We start from the raw sequence: 22,140 nt of genomic DNA on the forward strand, positions 1-22,140 counted from the left end.
TTCTGGCAATGTTCTTTGAGGGTTGTTCCTTAATGTCTGTTTCATTTTATGCCATACTGTTTCAATGACATTAAGGTCTGGGCTGTTAGAAGGCCAAGAAAGGCAGTTGATGTGGTGGTCCCCAAACCACTTTTTTGTAGTTTTGGCCGTATGACATGCAGCCCCATCCTGCTGAAATATGTAATTTTCATTAACTGTTAATTTCGCGATACTTGGAAGTAGGCTATTTTGTAGAATTTGTTGATATTTTGCAGCATTTACGGTGCCCTCTATAAACTCAAAACACCCTAATCCTCCGAGTGTCATGCAACCCCAAATCAAAGTTTACTGAATAAAATACAAGTTGCTTCACTCGGCTCCACGCGCCGAATTACCTATTCACCGCCCCTCACTTCATTTGCCGGGCGACGCTCCGACAATCGAATCTGTTGGGTTACACAGTGGGTACAGTTTAAATCGTTTTGATGTGCGAGCGTTTTATTACTAGTTGTACCGGGTGGACTCAGTGGACTGGCAAATTATTATAATCTATTATATTAAAATGTCGACTTATTGTTCGCTAGACAGTTGTTTTACAAAGTGTGGAAGTGGTTTAATGTTTTTTAGATGTCCGAAAAATGAAAATAGATAAGTACATTGGAATTAGTTGTTTATTAAATTTATGATTGCATTCCTAGTTACTTTATATTCTGGTTCCTGTTTCTTTTTTTAAATTGATATAAAAAATGGATTATAGGTGCCAACTCTGGAAAGGTATTTTGGGATTTACTGACGAACATAGATATGCCGATCTTGCTGCTCGGAACAATGTTATAAAAGGGTTAATATCTGTAGCTTGCATTTTGCGGAGAGCAGTTTTATTTGCCCTTGAAATCAACGTCTTAGACCCGACGCAATTCCTACATTGTTCCTGACCAGAGCATTGACAAGTATGTTTTATGTTTTCTTCTAATTTGTGCACTTATAATGGCAATATGTATTAAAGGGTATATATTAAAGGAAGGTACCTTTTTAATATTTGTAATTTTTTGGTGTATAGGGAAATCAGAATTATTTACAAATTTACGTACTATTTTTCCAGGCACAGATAATTCTAACATCATTGCAAGTCACACATTAAGGAAGGAATTCAGTGACGCTTCCGTGCAAACTGACACTCCGATGCAGGTTAATGTTTCTGTCCAGACGGATGTATGTAATAATACAGGTAAGTGAAAGAATCGGCACTGTGAACTTTTTTATAATATGAAAAACAATTACACTTGCACTATACTCAAATGTTTTACTTAAAGTACAATAAAAATTAAGAAAAACCTAGTAATATAATAATGAATACGACGCTACCCCTATAATAGTTTTTTAGCTCCTAAGTACAAAAATCTATATTTTTTGTTAGATTTTATTATTTCAGTTTGGGTAAAGTTCAATAAATTACAAAAAACATTACCTTAAATTTTTTTGAATTATTTTGAGTTAAATTTTAATGTTGTATTAAAACAGGTATCGTATATCTAAAATAAATTTTACTTTCAAGATAAGTTCTGTCAAACGTCTATGAAGATTTCGGCAATGACTCCAAGAAAAATTCAATTAAGAAAAGAAATTAAAACTCTGGAAAAGGAAGGCTCTCACGCAAAAAGATCCCTGGAAGTAGGAGTTACTTTGGACGATGTTCAAATATTTTTAAGTACAATTTTGTAATTAACAAAGGAGCAACAAATAAGAGTTATTTGGAAACCATGTATAATTATGATAAAATGAAACAGTATAGACTTGCTCCAAGACTATCTAGCGAGCACATTTTTCCAAATAACTTACAGAAAATGAAGGTTAAATTAGTGACACAGATATTTAGTTACTCTGTTGCAGTAGCATTGCATACTTATATTGATTTTAAAATTCTTCCAGAGGCAGCAAAAGTTACTGCAGATTTCATTGAAAAAATGAATAGATTATTTGATATTCTAAACTCGAGTACTGCAAAATTTCAATGCTTTCATGGGAAATGAAAATCAATTTTTTTTAAGAGAAATGGACAACTTATTTAAAAACTTAAACGTTATAAATGTTAATGGGAAAAATATGACGAAACAACTTAAATTTATTTTTGGTTGGCGGCTGTCTATTAATACTATTTTGATATTATTTGAGACTTTGCAGGGTAAGGGATATAAATATCTGTTTACCAGAAATCTAAATTAAGATTGTTTGGAAAACTTTTTCGGGCAAATCAGGAATTGTACTGAAAATGTGAGAAATCCAACTCCCATACAGTTTTGCCGGGCTTTTAAAAAAATGTTTGCATTACGGCATTTTGACTATTCTTAATTAATTCTAATACGTTAGGTGAAGACGAAACTAAATTTTGTCATTTTAAATCATGCAGTGAAACTAATTTTGGATTTTAAGAATATGACCCATTTAAGAATATGACTGATTATGTTATTGCGCTGGAGAACATATTTACTAGTAAATTCGAAGAACTAGATCATCAAACCAATGTTGGAAATAAACTGAGAAATCAATTTTTAGAAGTCAAATTTATTCACCCTTGCAGTTCATAGATTATTTGTGTAGATTATTTTGTACGACTTTATACAAGAGTTCGTATTTATTTTACCTTAAAATTCGCGAACCAAGATATTAAAGCCGCTAAAAAAAGCAAAGATAGTATGAAGCTCTCTATTTTGCAACAACAACAGACAAATAACATAAAATAAGAAATAAAATAAGGACTTATTTATTTGACACTTGGCATTTATACAGGCAAATAATCCACATTATTGGGCTGGTTATGAATGAAACATTATGTTTATTACTTATAATGTCTTTGATAATGCTATTATTAGTCTGACAAAATAACAAAAACGTCAAAAAGTGTAGTAATCAATCATTTAAAATACAAACATGTCATTACTTAGTAGTTATGTCTATCTTTAGTTGTTAAGTTTGGTAACAGTAATATATGCATTTTTTCACACAAACTTTTGACTTTGATTTAAAAGTAAATCCTAATGAAACTAGTCGCACCAAAACAACTTTATTAAGATACCTAAGTACCTAATTATTAACAAAAAAAATTTAACCATTTAGTTCTTGAATTAGGTAAACTTTGATAATGTAAAATTTATTTAGTTTGGTGGTTATAAAAACAAATAATTTATAGTATTATCAATTTACATATTTTTCCCAAGTAGATACATTAAATAATAATTTTATTCCAGATAATAAAGTTATTATAAAATCGTGCTCCGTCTTCCCCTATAGTTCGAATTAGACGAAACTCGTAAAATAATAGCTATCTTTTACCAGAATTCCCCTTTACATTTTTTGCTAGTTCCCCGTCGGCGAGGAGCTCGGCGGCCCGCCTTTGAGATAGAAAGATAAAAGGTTTTTCGCCGAGTGAAGCAACTTGTATTTTATTCAGTAAACTTTGCCCAAATCATTATTCCTTTAGGAAACTTTACGGTGCGTTTTAAACAGTCCTTATGGAAAGCCTCATCTTTTGTGCGAATCACACGTTTTCGGTAATCACCAACACATACGTCGAATTTGGATTCATCGCTAAAAATTACACGGGACAAATCTTCTACTGACCAGGACAATTTAGATTTTGCCCATATCAGCCTGGCTTTCTTTTGTTTTGCTGTTAAAAGCAGGTTTTCCTTTGCCTATAAGAAAAAATGTATTAAAAAAGTTTGTTGTTTAATGTAAGATCTGCAATAACCTTGTAAAACTTCAATCCGCATTTATGAATCCACTTGCGACAACATTCTCTTGACAAATTATGCCCAGTTTCATGATTCCATTCTGCCGTTAATTTTGGGCGACCTGGGCTATTCCTTTTCTTATGTAAAATTCCTCCAGTTTCCCCATAATGCCTTATTATATTAAATACAGTACTTTTAGGAATATTTAGTTCATCCGCCACTTCACATATTCTTTTGTTTCGGGAATAATTTTTAACCACCAACTCGCGAATTTTTGAATTTGTCGAGATACCACGCACCATTTTAATTAATAAAGAAATGTTTGAGTTACCCAAACTGACAGCGAAGTAATTTCAAAATAAACAAATGTGTCTGTCGCCCCTGGCAACATTGTTTATTAATTGTTTTTGCAGCCAACTTGTCTTATCTGGTATCATTTTTAACTCGTGACTTGATACTGTCCCATTATTTAGTTGCCACCCAATATTAGCATTTTTTAAATAATTTGGTGTGTTAGAATAGATATTTTGTGCTTTTGCGTTCCTAATGAATCGATTTTGTTATTAATTAACTGTTTAAACAATATTACATTAAAAAAAAAAGTTAAAAAAATAGAAGTATATTAAAAATTAAATTACATATGTATTTTAGTTTGTCCCAATATATAGTTGTTAGGGCTCGTAGTAAGCAACGAGAATGTGGAGCAACTCTTATTTGAAAGTTAAATGTAAAAGTTGAGTTGTTACATGAAAAAAATCAATGTAGTCTTTTTTTTACTATAAAAAACAAAAATATAAGGCCATTTTAATTATTTTCGCAGGCATTAATTAATGATGATTTTAGTGTTTTTAAGTTTAAAATACGTTTTTCTTTCTCTAATGTGCTGGCTTTATAATCTAAGTGTTTTAGCCACGGAAGAATTACACTTAAGAGGCGTCCAGAGGGACCCGCGTTTACTACACATTTCGTGATGTTTTCCTTCCGACCGTTCTGGGGCCGGCCGACGCAAAGATTTCCTCGACCGCATCATGCTAGCGAAAGACAGTGGCGTAGCTTATTAGCTAATAAAAATAGGTTTCTTTAGAGTTATTGTTATCAGTTAATTAATAATAATTAAAATAAAAAATAGGTTACGTTAAGAATATCTAATCACGTATTTTTCTCACGTTGATAATTGCACGGTATTGCGCAGGCATTTTCTGTTTTACAGGCTGAACCCCGTTAAAAAAAATAAAGAAGTTAATTTTATCCAACCTCTCCTATTGTTTGACAGTCAAATATGATGTTTTACTTCCGTTTTAGAATAAATTAAGATTTTTAGAATACATTTTTTTAGCTAAATTATGAGAAAAATATTTATGGATATAGGAAAACGATAACCATGCGTCATTACGTAGCACAAAATAAAGTAATTGCATAAAAAACTTTAATAAAACTACAAAAAACAAGTTCAACATAATAATATAAAAATATTAATATTATAAAATGAGCTTCACACATTTTTGACCTTCTGCTAAAACGGGAATAAGGAATTATACCGGGTGTCAACGATGACTCGATCAAAAAAATTTGGATCATTTCAAAATTTGGTGACGTTTTATGGTTACTAGGTGGCTATATTTTGACATATCAAACAATTAAATACCGCTTCCGGTGTTGCCGGAAGCAGAATCAACTTGCTTTCTGTAAATAAAAAACCTAAATTATATTTTTGATTTTTTAAATCCTTTGAACATATTATTTAGAAGAAAGTAAAAAAGAAAGAACATGTGCTATATTACGTAAGAATAATCTTGTGTACAAGCATCCTACAAGCTAAAAAAAAAAACAAAAATACAATTTCAAAAATTGACAAAACAATGAACAAAATTAAATACAAGAAGACAAAACTTTTTGAACATACGTGAATTAAAGATAACTAAATAAAACAATCAATTACTAAATAAAGGTAAACTTGTTGACAAAACTAGAGAAAAAAAAAGGAAAAAAAAACTTTCCAACATGTCCAAGGTTAAAACCTATCATTAAAAAAGTCATTCAGCTTATAATATGCCTTAGCCAATAAAAGCGTCTTTCTTAGCGTTTCTAAGATAAAGAGTGAAAAAAGAGTTAGGATTTTTTCAGAAATGAAGAGGGGTTTGCAAAAATCTTTTAACTTAGCAGAACACAGGTATCTAACTGCTTTTTTTGAATAACAAAGACAATGTTAAGTAGCCCCTTATTGGTTAAGCCCCAAAAAGGCAAGCCATACCGAATATGAGATTCAATAAGTGAGAATTACACTGAACGTGCAACCACCCCTCCCAGCCATTCTTACTGCAAAACATCCAGAAGATAATTTCCCAGCTAAAAAATTAAAAATATGATCTTCAAACCGCATTTTCGTCAAACATCAGACCCTGAACATCGCACTTAAACCCCACAATAGACGTCTTTCTTACATTAAACACGAGCCTGTTAGAAGCACACCAATCAGAATTTTTATGGCTCCGTAGTATGGTGGTTCATCAGCAAACTGAACCACCTTGCCCTGCAGTTTCAATGAACTCAAGTCATCCACATACAGAAAAATAACACTGGTCCTAACACTGAACCCTGGGGAACGCCGCATTTTAGAAATCTAGAAGCAGACAAACGCCCTGACACTGTAACCTTTTGAGTACGATTTGATAGATATGACTCAAGCCATCGCAACGCTACGCCCCTAAAACCATATTTATCGAGCTTAGATAACAGTATTCCATGATCCACACAGTCAAATGCTTTGGATAGATCACAAAACACTGCCGCCGATGACTCTACAGAATTCAAGGACACATAGACGCTCTCCAAAAAGCTAAAAACAGCATCATGAGTCCCTTTACCGGCTTGAAATCCAAACTGATTTGCAGACAAAATGCCATTATGATGAAAAATGGACAAAATTCTGCTTTTTGCAAGTTTTTCAACTATCTTAGAGAGGGTAGACAAAATAGAAATGGGACGGAAATTACAAGGCTGATCCAAATCTCCACCCTTATGAAGAGGGATAACCACTGCCTCTTTTAAACATGAAGGAAAAATGCCAATACGTAAAAAATTGTTTATGGCAGAAACTAAAGCATTTAAGGCTGAATCAGGCAAAAAAAAATAACAACCTTGAAGATATCCCATCAGCTCCAGATGATTTATGGTTTTTTAGGCGTTTGATTTGATTTTTTACTTCGGTAAGATCGACAGGATGAAAGAAAAATGAATGCTCAACCGACAGCTTGTTGAAGATAGTGTAAGGGATCAATGTTACTACGAATGCCCTTGAGCAAGATATTAGGTATATCACAATAATAGTCGTTTAAAATGTCAGGTCTTAACTCCGGTTCAGATATTTTTCTATGGCAATGTCTAAAATCATTAATAATCGACCAACACTCTCTTTGCCTATTTGATGACATATTTAAGCGATCCCTATAATAATTAGATTTTGCTGCTTTAATTGTCTTTCTGTACAGACTACGGTATTTCTGATGATATACAAGGATATTTTCATTTGTGGTATATTCGCACAATTTAGTCAAAAAATGGAGGTTTTTAGCTGAAATTCTAAGGCCTCTAATTATAACCCATGGTTTTCGTTTTTTAGTTCTAAGCCTCATTTTAGGAAAGCACTGATTGATCTTATTACATAGAACTTGAAAAAATAAAGTAAGTGGGTCAGAAGCCGTTTCAAGTGCATTCCAATTTACCGAAGCTGTGGCAGCAGAAAAAGCATTGAAATTTCTCCTGCTGAAAATTCTTCCCATATAATGAGATGAAGATAATACAGTATTATATGGCATTTTAGCAAGAATAGCTTCATGGTCCGAAATACCAGATGGGAGTACTGTGCATAAAACGTCATCAAAATTTGTACAGAAATAGTCAATTGTAGTTGCAGATGAAGAAGTTATTCGTGTGGGAGAAAGAACGTGCATTTTCAAGTCGTAAGAATTTAAAATACTTAAAAGAGAAGTACGTGGCAAAGTTTCATCAGTGTAGTTGATATTAAAGTCACCAGCCAATATAACCTTAGAGTGTAGGGACAACTGGGATAAAAGAGAATCAAGTTTGTCCAAAAACATAGCAATATCTCATGTAGGTGGCCCTATAAACACAAAGAATATATAAATTAAAACGCTTACAAAAGGAAAGAGAGAATTCAAAAACATTCTCTAACAGAAGATTATCATACTTATCAATATTACAAAAAATCGTTTCAACTGTTTGCCTAGCCAAGATCATGGTTCCTCCATGTATAGATTGTTGACGACAAAAATTTGATAAGGAACATAATCAGATATTAAAAAGCATTTACTAGGCCTCAACCAGTTCTCAGTCAGAAGTACAATATCAGAAAAATTACATGTGTTCAGCAAAAGATGAAGCTCATCCATCTTGTTCCGTATTTCACCGCAAGAGAGCGCAACTAAAAATGAAATAAACGAAACGTCTTTTTCTCCGAAAACTTAAATATTAACCTATACTTTTGATATTATTTTTAGTAAGCCTAGATAATTTGCTATAATTTTGGTTTATGAATTATTGTACGAACGATAGTAGGGGTGGGGAAAGCTATTGAAAGCGGAATCATTAAAATCGGTGTAAATTCTAAACCACTTATTCCATTTGAGCAATTCAAAATTTATTTTCAAGATAAATGTAGCTGCTTTAAGTTTGATCTCATCACTACCCTATACTTCCTAATAAAACCGCCAGAGGGCGCAATTTGTAATAATTCCAGTTTTTTTCATTTTGCTCCAAAAATTCAAATTGAATGGTATATTGTTGACATCATATTTAAAAAGTAAATAAAATTTGCAAAAATACTGTGAAAACCGCACCATGATATATTTGCTTGTTTTAAAGTTATAGCGAATTAAATTCTTTTACGCACAGAGTCCAAACTTATGTAGCGCCATCTAGCGCTCGGCCTCTAGTTAACGTATAGTAGGCGGCAAAAACAAAAGAAACTTTTAAAAAGGATTGTATGGAAACGTCAAATATTTATTAGACGGCCAGTTTAAATCTGTTTTCAATTTTCTTTGCTCGATTTTTTGTAAAATGCCTTTAACAAATAATGAAGCTGTGGATTTGATTGCGGTTTTCTTTGAGTGCTTTTAAAATGCAGCAATAGCTGAAAGACAGTATGCCCTTCGGTATCCAGATCGCCGCCATTATGGCAGAAGAATTTTTCCACGGTTGGTACAGCGACTACGCGATACTGGGAGTTTTAGTCGGCCCAAATTTAGAAGGCGTCGCGCTACTAAAAGTTTTGAAGAAAACATTATTAATGTGTTGGCCTACGTAGAGTTTAATAGGCATATTGGAACTCGTGCGTTATCTTTAGATTTGGGAATAGCTCGAACTACTGTTCAAAATATACTTAAAGACCACAGGTAATACATCTTTTTATTATAATTTTCTTCTCGAATATAGGCATTTCTTTTTATTTTAAGGCTACACCCTTTCCATATATTCCTACATCAAGCTCTAAACGAACATGATTTTAAGCGCCGAATTGATTTTTGCCAATGGATACTAGCAATGATTCGCGAAAACAGGGATTTTTTGTCACAGATTCTGTGGACCGATGAAGCCACTTTTTGTAGCGATGGGAAAGTCAACAGGCATAATATGCATTATTGGTCGGTTGAAAATCCTCGCTGGATGCGAGAAGTCCAGCACCAAGCTGGAGTGTAAACGTGTGGTGTGGCATTATCGGAATGAAAATTATTGGTCCTTATTTTTTTGATGGCACATTAACCGGTAATGTTTTTTTTGCATTTTTTAACAAATTCCTTGCCTATTTTATTGGAATATGTATGTCCAATTGGACGGGTGCCCAGCACATTTTTCCCGTTTGGTGCGGCATCATATAAATAATTACTTTCAAGGGCGCTGGATCGGAAGGGGGAGTCTATATCCTTGGCCGGCCAGGTCACCCGATTTAACATACCTAGACTTTTACTACTAAAAGATATGGTGTACCAAACTCCACCTACAACAAGACAGGATATGGAAAACTGAATCCGTGGTGCAATAAATGAAATATCAGCTGCTGAAATTGAAACTCCAGTTTTTATCCACACAAAGAAGATTGGAAGCTTGTTTGGAATGTGATAGGTGTTCAAACTGACACCTATCGAGGCATTAAATACCAAATATGATTGGATTTAAAATCGGTCCTTTTCAGGACCATAATTTAAATATAAAAAGAAATTCGTTAATAAAATTATTCGCCTTAAGAAAGTCACATAAACTTTCAGTTATTCTGTGATACATAGGTATTATTAATTTATTATTTATCAATCAATTATTACTATAATAATTTATTAATTATGATAACATCATGGTATTCTAGTTGTGGTAATACTAATTAGAGATTTTTAGGCGGGACACACAAGTTTAGGCTCGGTGCGTAAAAAGCTTTAATTCGCTATAACTTTAAAACGAGCAAAGATATCATCGTGCGGTTTTTACAGTACTTTTGCAAATTTTATTTACTTTTTAAATAGAATGTCAAAAATATACCATTCAATTTGAATTTTTAGAGCAAAATGAAAAAAACTGGAATTATAACAAATTGCGTCCTCTGGCGGTTTTATTAGGAACTATAGGGTAGCAATGAGATCAGACTTTTAAAGCAGCTACATTTATCTTGCAAATAAATTTTGAATTGCTCAAATCGAATAAGTGGTTTAGAATTTACACCGATTTTAATGATTTCACTTTCAATAGCTTCCCCCACCCCTACTATCGTTCGTCCGTCAATAATTCATAAACCAAAATTATAGCAAATTATTTAGGCTTACTAAAAATAATATCAAAAGTATAAGTTAATATTTAAATTTTCGGAGAAAAAGACGTTTCTTTTATTTAATTTTTAGTTGCGCCCTCTTGCGGTGAAATACGGAACTTAAAAATAATTTCCAGAATTTTCCCATGGCCACTTTTATAATAATAAAAAAAATTCCATTATTGCCAGATGTACAGGTCCTGAGATACAGCCGCTTACCTCGCTTATTTGGCCACCCGGTATATTAAGAATAAAGATACTTAAGCTTTTCGAAGAGCTAATTTCAATCTTACTAGTAGAATATGAACATGAATGAGATGCAACCTTCGTGGACATGTCTATAAAAAAGAAGAATTCAATTCACGATCAGTAATCAGTTCAGAGTCATTAATTTGATGATTTAAAGACAATTTATTCGATGAAATATTAATTTTAAAATATTTGAAAATATGTGCATGTAATAATGATGCTAAGTCTGAACCAAAGTTACTGGCGTGAATAGACTCTGAAATCCCATACAGATTAATATTATTTGCATGAAAAGTACGATAAAAGGCCTTATTACTATTATAGATAACATTATGGTTTAAATAAGTATAAGGGCTTGTCATCACTAAAGTGTTTGTATCAACATGATTTTGAATTAAATTTTTTTAAACATTAGATGAAGAACAAATTCCATTTAACATTACTATTAAAAAATCTTCTTTCGTAAAGTCCTTAACTAAATTTGATGCTGCCCTAATCACCTCACTGCTTGAACTGCCCGGCTTCAGGAAACACTGGACCTTGTAGTAAGCTTCAAACTTTAAACGTTAATGTTTTAGGAACACTCTGCTACAATTTCCACCAACAAAAAAAAGCCGAGGTCGACTATCGTCAGGTGTATTTGGCCTAGTTGGTAGCTGTGTTGGAGAATTAATAACAACAAATTTAGATATCTGTAACTATTCCTTCAATGCACAAATGTCGGAATAACAGGTATCTTTTTCAACCTCCAACACCTTTACGGAGTCTAACATCTTCTTATTTAAGTTAGTTAAGTCGTTTACGTCTTTTTGTAGCTAGTTTATTTCAGTCTTATAGGTTGAAGACTCATTTTCTAATGTTTTTATCGTTACAATTAAATTTTTATTTAGGATATTTAGCTCGCTTATTTGTGAATTGAACTTAAGACTTGCCCTTTCACTCACTTTCAGTAATGCCAACAATTCACGTTCTTTAATTTTTAAGTTTTCCAATTCAACTTTAAGTTCTTCATTCCGTTTATGCAGATTTTCTAGGGATGAGGAAAACTTCTTTTCTGCCTCCGACACTTCATCTTCAAAAACCATGCTGTTTCTTCTCATTCTCTCTATATGTCTATCCTTCTCTTTCAATTCTGTCAACAAATCATAAATCTTTTGCTCATTAATTTTTCCTTCCTGATCTCTTTTATTAAAATCATCTTGACATCTTTGAGAGCATAAAATCCTATAGCCTCCCAGTTTTATGGCATCAAAATGTCTTTCCAGACAACTTGGGTGGAACATTAAAATACAAGAGATGCGGCAATAATTTGAAAAATCCCTTTTTTGACAACATTTGAAACAGCGGTTCATTTTAGAATATAAGGAAATATTATTAAATTGAAATAAATATTAATAGTAAAAACAGAAACTGCAAGTAAACAGTAACTTGAACTTAAACCCAACGCAGGAAACAAACGTATAACAAAACACACAATTGCACGTCCTACGGTTAATGTTCAATTATTTCAAGTTAAGGTCAATGGTAGCCAGATAATTTTAAATTTAGTCAAAACAGGAACTGTCTATAAAACAAAAACATTTACTGATGCAGGAACTTAATTAGTTTTTTAGGAAACACTTGTACCGCGAAAATATAGCACGTTAATGTAAACAGGCAAAACTAGATCCAAACAATTTAAATTAAATCAAAACGAATCAAAACAAAACAGAACTGAGCACCGGCGCCTCCTACGAGTATAGACGTCTACTCTGTACGACTGCTAAACCGATACAGTTATGTCTTTATATTTATATTCTTACCTACTAAACAATATTTTTTATTGACGGGTCTTTTGGGTATTGTGGGTCTATTCATTCTGTCAATAGATATTTAAAATAAAATATTTTTAGTTTCGGAAATATATCCGTATTTCAAAAATCTTTATCTCGGGCAATCTAAAATTTTATTACATTACTTGCATAAGAGCTCGTGGCTTCATCCCCAGGTACAATAAAAATTAAATTATTCGATTATTTTTGTAGCTTTTGCTTTTTAGGCATAAGTTTTGTAACTTTTATTTTTAAAGCATTAAAAAAAACTGATTTTTAATGCAAATGTAGATGTTAGTGATAGTTTTTCGTACTATTTACTGGTTCTAAAAGAGTGTTTCGTACTATATCAAAAAGCATAACTTTTTTTATGAAATAAGACACCCGCATATTTTTTCACCATTATGAAATTAGAATAAAACAGGGAAGTTTTTAAACTGATGCTCTCAATCAAACATTCATTATTTCTCTTACAGTATAAGAGCAAAACAAATAGTAATTTAGTGAAAATGCAATAATCCTGGGAACTCTGTATTATTTCCACAATAAAGAAGAACTTTGAAAAAGTGATAACTGTCCTAAGGCATTTCATGATTGGACAATATTATAAAGTTATTAAGGTTAGATATATATTGCCATTGGCGTGGTTTACATTTTTTGAAAAAATTTGGTCAGAATCTTTAAAAAATTTCAAAAAATTCGCTTATAACTCGAAAACCGTAAACATTTCACTAAGGTCATATTGAAATATTTCGATAGCCCATAGGAAGGCCTAACGCCTGTTAAAAGGTTTTAAGTTCAACGAGACACATATATGTACTTATATTTTATTTTATTTTTTTCTTGTAATTTGGCTCTGCCGTTGAAATAAAAAAAGTGGCCATTTTGTAGGGCAACTAAGTAAATGACCTCAGAAAAAAATGGTATTTTAATTCTAAATATTACTGCACATGAAATCTATGATTTTTTTATGAAATCTCGTTAAGTTTTGATTAGGAAAGTAAAAAAACCATATATTCCTTATCAGGTCTTAAATGAAGTAAACTAAATTACCCTACCTTTTCAGGTGGTGGATTCAATCTCTCCAATATCGAATCTACTCTAATGTTGGACCTTTTTTGGTTTTTTCCTGTTTCTGCATTTGATAAAGTCGCCGAAACACCTGGAAAAATTCCGGGGAGCACTCCACTGGCCAAATTAAGTCCTGGACTAGCGGATTTCGGAGCCGGACTTAACGATTTTCGACCTAAAAGTTCTTGAATTTAAATAAAAGAAACAAAACGTCTTCGTCTTGGACGAAATATAAAACGGAAATATATGGACCGATTATTATCTTTAGGTCGGATTTTATAAATGTTGTTTCAGTCTTAATTTTATACTCTTTTTTTTTAAACAGTTCAAACAAACGAACGAACAGTGAAAAAAAATTGAATTCTGAAAAATGGGCAACAAACAAAAAAGATCTGATTTTAAACTGGAACGCCGTTTAAGTTACTTTTAAAAATTTCTACAAAAGGGAATTTAAGAACCAATGAAGAGCAGTGGTGACAAAAATTAGTGCAAGAGCTATTAGATTACATTAATATATGGATAAACACTGTGTCATATTTTGGATGAGATTGCATAGTATCTCTGACATTTTTTAAGACATGGCATTGTAGTTTTCGCGACTCTGTATCACAAACAGAAATATTCCAACTACTTTTGTTCCTGAAATACAGGACGAAAACAAAAATGTTCACTTTTGGGAGATATTATTTCTCAGGCCCTACATAAGATACAAAAAAAAAATAAAAACTGCTTATAATAGATATTTTTACATAAAAGTCCGTTTTTGAGATTGGGCACCAACTTGGTATTTTTTAAATGGAACACCCTGTATAGTTTAACGTCAAATTTGTGCATTTTTTTTCTTAATACATTGATGTATCAGAACCTAATCTTTAATAAATTTTAACTTCAAAAATCAAAAAAATTTATATTTAGGTTTTGATCTTTTCATCTCAAAGGAACATATTCATATGGTTTTTTTTTTTTAAGGTATCACAAATTGGATAGTGCCATTTAAGGTTTAGGGTTGGGGAGCATGGAGCCCAAGGGTGGCCCACCCCAACACTTGAATATAGTAGTTCTTCTTCCCCCTACCTATAAAATAATTTTACCAAAATTAGTTTTTCCTTAGAACATTAAAAGGTTAGAAATAGCATTGCCGTGGAACTATGGGTAGTATGTTTGTTTGCTTGCGACATCTCTGATGCAATGATGTCAAATGCTTATGTAGAAATGGCAAAAAAACACACTTCATAACATCATAAAAACTTGCCGCTCGATAGCATAGTTGATTCATTCATTCAAAGCATTTTTATGGAAATTAAATATTTTATAATTGTTATAGATTTCTTAGAAAGGTTTTATTATTCTACATTTATGACAACGGTTGTCACTCGATATGATGTTATGACAATATCGGTATTTACTTGTGAAAAGATCGGCCTAAGTCCCCATTTTCCCATGGTGCGGCAACAAACGGCACAATTTTTTACCACCATAACAGTTCATAAAAACACTGAAATGACTCAACATTCTTTCCTTTTTCAACCAAAAACTAAAGAAAAAACACAGAACTTCACGAATGCCGAATGTAAACACCAAGCCGTTTGTCAAGATGGCATTTCGCAAGATGACATCAGCTTTTGCCTGTGGTGTTGCCATTTCAAATTTTTTTAAAGCGGTTTTAGGAAAAAGAATGTTAATAATTTTTTTTTGCCTTGAAGAGGTTATTTTTGCATTTAGATTAACCAATGAATATGTAAACAGAACACGCTCCCTTGCCCCCGTGCACATGTTGAACTCAAATAAACTTGTTTACTAATTCTAGCCTTTCAATGTTCTAAGGGTTTTTCTAACTTTTTAATTTGGGCAATATTTGCATTAAAAGTTTGCAAATCGACACTCTATATGTTTTATATAATTATTAAAAACATACACAATCGCCATACTAGAGAAAACCACTTGAAGAAATCCATAAAATCCTGAACTTAATAATCTATTCAAGGTAAATAAGATCAATGTCGTTTTTAATAATTCCGCGGTGGACTGACTTTTAATCCCAGAGTATTCGATTTACAGATTTATATTTAAGGCCGATTTACACGATGCCAGCATTTAGGCAGCGTCTAAACACGTTGCCGCCAGTCAGTAGCATACTTAGGAAGGCTGTCTTGAAAGTTGAATTATTTAGTTTATTTTTTGTAATTATTTCTGGGTGTTTTGAAAAAATGGCCCGTAAGTTTAGTGCAGATAAAACTTTAAAGCTTGTTCAACTGTATAGAGAGCATGAATGCCTATGGATTATTCGATGCCAGGAATATAAAAACAAACAAAACCGAACATCGGCTCTTCAACAAATTCGGACCGAAATTGGTATCGAAGGTATTACGATTGAGGACATAAAAAATAAGATAAAAAGTATTAGACATACTTACTATTTAGAAGTCGATAAAATCGAGAAATCTACTAGATCTGGCGCTGGGGGAAATGTCTATATACCGAGAGTAACATGGTTTGAGGAATTAAATTCCTTAATCAAAAATGTGGCAGTAAGAAAAAATAATATGTATATTTATAAGTTTAGTTTAACATTATTTACTATTTTTATAATACTATATGTGACCAAATTGCCACAGAACACTACCGTCGTCCATAAAAAAATTCTTATATTTATCTCTTTTTTCTCTAGCAATATTTGCTGAATGATTACTTCCTTGATTCGAGATACTTTTTAAGGGAGTTATTTCAAGCCTCCATAAGCCTGGTATAATATTTCCATCCTGATCTTCCCTATCTATACAAGTTGCAGTGATATAGGATTTTGATTTTTTTCTTAGCCAGTTATGTAGTGCACAAGTTGCAAAAATGATTGCTACCGTATTCAAGTTAGTCGGTATTGCCTTTTCAAAAATACGAAACCTACTGACTAAAATCCCAAAAGCGTTTTCGACTATACGTCTGGCACGTGATAGCCTGTAATTAAATATTTTTTCTTCTGCACTGAGGTTAACGCCTGGATATGGCTTAAATAAATATGTCTTAAGCGGAAATGCTGCATCTCCAACAATAACTCCATCTTCAAGTAACAGGCCATTTTCTAGTTGCTCGTGAATTGAACAGTTTTTGAAAACACCATCAGATGCATTGCCACTTGCGCCAACGTTTATGTATGATAAACAGTAGTTGTGATCAACAATAGCTAACAATATGATGCTGCTTGTTTTTTTATAGTTAAAAAATTCACTTCCACTATTAGAGGGAGCTCTGATTTCTACACGTTTTCCATCTATTGAGCCATAACACGTTGGAAAATTCCATTTTGTATTAAAGCCCGCCTCAATGGTTTTCCATTCCTCTTCTGTATTTGGCATTTAAAAAATGAAATAACATGATTAGATATTTTTTCTTTTTGTAACCTATTGAAATTACAGTTTTGTTAATATATTTTGTTTTTTTATTTGCAGGATAACATAGAAAATGTCGAAGAAAACCCTATCAACGATATGGAACGTTCAGTTTCACCAAGCTCGGAAAATAGGTGTCAGGTTGCTCCGGCAGTAACATCACCCGCGAAGAATGAATCAAGCGCAGAAAAACGGCCACTTACTACAGCATCCCTAAAATCTAAGCGCAGCAAACTATTACTCAATTCATCTTTTAGTAACATAACCACGGTTCTTATTCTTTTTTTGAAAAGTTCATTTTTTCTCGAATTCATTTTTAAAAACAACACAGTACAAATTCACAACTGACTTGAACTTACTGAGATCGTGTAAACAACTTTAGGTACAACACTTGGCCAGTAAAAAACTGGCTTGCCAGTGAGCCAGTGAGACTGGCGCCAGTTACTGGCATCGTGTAAATCGGCCTTTATATACAGTGCTTTTCTTTAATGCCCCTTCTCCCCCCTCTTTATTTTTTGAACAATTCAAAATATTGAAACTTGAGGTAATGTAATTGATGAATGAATCCTATGTTTTAGATCAAAATTGACAGATTAAAATTTCAAGATAGCTGCTGGGCGCCATCTTGAAAAAAATATTAAATGGAAAGGGTGGTCTTGTGATACATCATTTTGAAACTTCTGACGAGTACTTTATAACCCTAGAATATAAATTCAATATCTTTAAGTACTACAAAATGGTGGTACATTTAATAATTACCTGAATACCAAAACACTGACATGCATATCTCTACAAATAATTGTTATTCTCTGCCGTATCATCAGCGACAGCGATAATTTCGATGAAAGTTTATTTTGGTGTTTTTTTGTTGACAGTGACAAAAATATCAGTACGAAAATAAATATCATTGTGTAGTTAAAATATTCTCATTTAGTTTTCGGTTTTAGTGGTAGTAGTTTAAAATGGTCAATTCTCGTCCATTGGACAAGCACTGTACGAGGTCTGGCTATTAAATAACGAGACTGCGTGCCTAGAGGGCGCCCTAGACGGGTGGGCAAAAAAACGAGTAGTGCGTTGGGTATCTAGATATCCTATGCACGTAACAAAACACGTTTTCGTCACTATTATAGTATTCGTGCAGTAGCGGTTTAAAACGAACGTGTTTTTTTTCTCGTGCCGAAAACCATGTGTGACGAAAAACAAGAGCAACGCATCAATCTTAAATTTCTCGTTAAATTGAAAAAAACTCCGACTGAGTGCTATAAATTGTTGCAAGAGGCCTATGGGGAAAATTTCCTCTCTCGTGCGCGTGTTTTTGAGTGGTGTAAACGCTTTAGTGAGGGCCGAGAGAGCACTGAAGATGACCAGCGCTCAGGTCGCCCTGTCGCTGTTTCAACTCCGGAAACAGTGACCAAAATCAACCAAATTGTGCGTGCAGATCGTCGAATGAGCACTCGGATGATTGCCGAGGCTGTAAACGCCGATAAAGAAACGGTTAGAAAAATTTTACACGGGGAATTACACATGACAAAAGTCTGTGCGAAGTTGATGCCAAAAAACCTGACTCCTGACCAAAAGCTCTTGCGTCAACAGGTCTGCTCAGATTTCCTTGAAAGGTTAGAAAAAGATCCCGGACTGATGAAAAACATTATTACTTGCGACGAAACGTGGATTTTTCAATACGATGTTGAAACCAAGCGGCAATCGATGCATTGGAAGACGCCTGAATCGCCCAGAACAAAAAAAGCAAGGATGTCCAAATCAAAATTCAAGGCAATGTTGATCGTTTTTTTCGACATTAACGGTATCGTGATGACTGAATGGGTTCCAGAGGGTCAGACTGTCAACCAGACTTACTATTTGTCAGTTTTGGCAACACTGCGGGAACGAGTTCGTAAGAAATGGCCCGAGTTGTGGAAAAACAACTCGTGGATTTTGCATCAGGACAACGCACCTGCCCGTAACGCGCTATCTGTGAAGCAGTATTTGGCTGGTAAGCGCACTCCAGTGCTCGAACACGCGCCGTATTCGCCAGATTTGGCCCCGTGCGACTATTTTTTGTTTCCGAAGATAAAATCGGCTTTGAAAGGGACCCGATTTGAGTCGATGGAAGCGGTAAAGCAAAAAACGGCAGAGCTCCTAAAGGCCCTCAGCAAAGAAGACTTCCAGCACTGCTTCGATCAATGGAAAAAACGTATGGAAAGATGTGTGGCGAGGGGAGGGGAGTATATTGAAGAGGAGCATTCGAATGTATAAAAATTTTATAATAAAACCCTTTTTCGTAACCTGTCTCGTTATTTAATAGCCAGACCTCTATTCTATGATATCGAATATAGACCTATATTCGATAACGTGCATCATACTTAGATATTGTACCTTTATAGAAATATATATGTCCTAACTATTGAAAATGTTAAAATTATAAGACCTCTTCTATCAAAAAAAACTCAAAAGTAACTTTATTCCAAGAAACAAAGTTCATCACTTAAATGTAAGAAGTAAAGAATCACTTACTATGCCCAAATTTAAAACTGCTCTATTTAAAACGTCAATGCTATTAAACTCTACAACCATATGCCTAAGCACTTTAAAATTTAACTAAATATGCTCAATCTCATCAAAGTCTTCAAGTTGAAAAATCATGTTTTATTACCAATGATCTGTGTATTTTTATGAGTTTGCTGCATGCCCTACACCTGTGCAAGGAACTTGAGCATTTAATTCCGGTAATATACCTATTTTTTATCTCTATTCTTCTGTTATGCTCTACCTATTTTTAATGACTGAGTAGGAGTAGCTCTAGGGCTAGACTTCGCCATTATTTTCTATGATGTATGTTTTTTTTTTAAATTTAAATAAAAAGACTTATTATTATAAATCGTGTACAAACCTGGACTAAGTGACTTCATTCCAGGCCCTGTGGCTGCCATCAAACCCGGACTGGCCGACTTTAGTCCTGGACTTATGGTACTAGTTCTAATCGATCCCGGACTAATAGTCGACTTCAGATTAGGATTGGCGCACTTCGTGAGCTCCATCGCTTGAATGTCCAGCATTCCCGAAGCGAGACTGTTAATTTTGGAGGCGTCGCGGACGCTCAGGCTTAGGGCCGACGGAGTTGAGAGCATTTCTCCATTTTGGTTTTGTCCTAAAATTATGTATAATTTCTTTAAATTGATCCGTGTGCTTGTAAGAGTCTATATAACTGGATCGATCTCGGCAGGCAATGTTGTGCGATAAACTGCCTGTTTTTTTTTTACTTAATACCACTTAAGTTAGGCAACAATCTTTTTTTACAATAAAAATATTTTTCCACCCTTCACCCACTGTTACTTCGTCTACTCCCCTTGAATATTTATCAGATTTTTCAAAATTTCCTACCTTTATTGAACTACAATTTTATTACGATTTAATAATTCTCTTTGCCTACCTCCTACTTAATTTTCGTCATTTATCAAATCCCTCCCCCATCTTTTTCCTTATTTATCCCCACCACTCCCTCAAATAAGTGACATCATTGGCCGACATAATACTCAAATTGATAATCATATACAACGCGCGGTCGCACGGTATTCTTACTCCCGATATTCTGACAAATTGTGATAGTTTTATTCCCAATAACACAGGTTATTTAGTGTCATAATGTGCAGCTTTTTTTCGCCGATATTATAAAACTATTATTGTGTATTAATATTAATCTCGAGTTACTAGAAAGTGGATAAACAACTACCAAAATCATTTGCTCTTTGAAATTTACTGCAATTCCAACAAAAAAAAAAGGAATGCACTGATAAAAAGACCAACGGACGAACTTACGCGCAGTTTTCGCATGTACCAATTTTTGCATGATCTACGTTATTTTCATTTTCCTACGTTATTTGGCGAATCTGAATCTTTCTTCATAACTTATAATGTCTAACATATGTTCCTCCTGCTCTCAGGATTGTGTGCTGAAAGAGCCAAAAAATTCAAACGATGTTTTTGGCTACCCATGTGATTTTTGTAAGAAGATTTTATGCAGGAAATGTTCAGGAATTAGTACCACTGAACTTCGGGCCATCGTCATGAGCAGCCGAGTTATGCCTTATATATGCAAATTGTGCTTGCCAAAATTAAATGAAACCATGCAACTAGTTAACCGTGTCACAGCTCTTGAGATTGAATTTACCGAATTAAAAAGTAGTACACAGGGAATTTTGGATTCAGCCAATCTTATGAGGTCTTTTTCGAATGACCTAAAAACAATGAAATCCCAATTTTCAGCAAGTCTTGAGGACATCAAATCTCTAGTTAAAACGGAAATAGAAGGCTTAAAGAATGCAGCTAAGGATAATTCAAATAGTTCTGCACAACCAATTACAAGCCAAGCTCCAGAGGAAGAAGTTATCCTGGAATGGCAGGAGCGGCAGAAGAGATCAAAGAATCTAATGCTCTTTAATTTACCTGAGGGTGAGGACAAGAAAAAGGTCGAAGAACTATTTAAACATCTCACTGAAAATCCCCCAGAGGTGTTACACTTTTCTCGGATTGGTAAACCTAACGCAAATCAGGCTCGGGCTTTAAGGATATCTCTCAAATCACCAGATGATGTCATGAATCTTGTCAGGAATCGCTTTAAACTTAAAGGAAAGAATGTTTTCTTGAACTTTGATCTCACCATGAAGCAGAGGGATGCTGAAAAGAAATTGTCAGTTGAGCTTAGTAGCCGGAGAGCCCAGGGTGAAAATGTATCCATTAGGTATCGTAATGGTACCCCATACATTTTTAAGAAAAAAAACTAATAAACGGGCCTTCTACAACAAAGCAACCATCCCATAGACAGCAAAACCTAGATATTTACTACCAGAATGTTCGAGGATTGAGAACTAAGTTGTCAGTTCTCCAGAGTAACATTATCTCTAATTGCTACTCCATAATTTTACTAAGTGAAACCTGGCTCTCGGCTGATATATCGGATGCAGAGCTTGGTTTGGATAAGTACAATGTCTTTAGGACTGACAGAAGTGCAAAATCTAGCACCTCCTCAAGAGGTGGTGGAGTATTGGTGGCGATCTCAAAGGAACTATCTAGTGCTGTAATAAACTTGTCAACAGACCTTGAACTGC

At 33.8% G+C, this 22,140-nt stretch overlaps 1 protein-coding gene across 3 annotated transcripts in view; it reads right to left on the bottom strand.

The window, feature by feature from the left end:
• Positions 1–22,140, bottom strand: part of LOC126735515 (uncharacterized protein CG5098) — a 111,001-nt gene that overhangs the window by 70,149 nt on the left and 18,712 nt on the right. For all 3 annotated transcript variants that reach the window (XM_050439556.1, XM_050439555.1, XM_050439554.1), the window contains exons 4-5: positions 19,926–20,183; positions 13,640–13,827 (exon numbers count right to left, since the gene is read on the bottom strand). In XM_050439556.1, coding sequence (XP_050295513.1) covers positions 13,640–13,827; positions 19,926–20,183 — 446 coding nt within the window. The remainder of the gene's footprint in view (positions 1–13,639; positions 13,828–19,925; positions 20,184–22,140) is intronic.

This window comes from Anthonomus grandis, chromosome 4, assembly GCF_022605725.1.
Source record: "Anthonomus grandis grandis chromosome 4, icAntGran1.3, whole genome shotgun sequence".
NCBI classification, from domain to species: domain Eukaryota; kingdom Metazoa; phylum Arthropoda; class Insecta; order Coleoptera; family Curculionidae; genus Anthonomus; species Anthonomus grandis.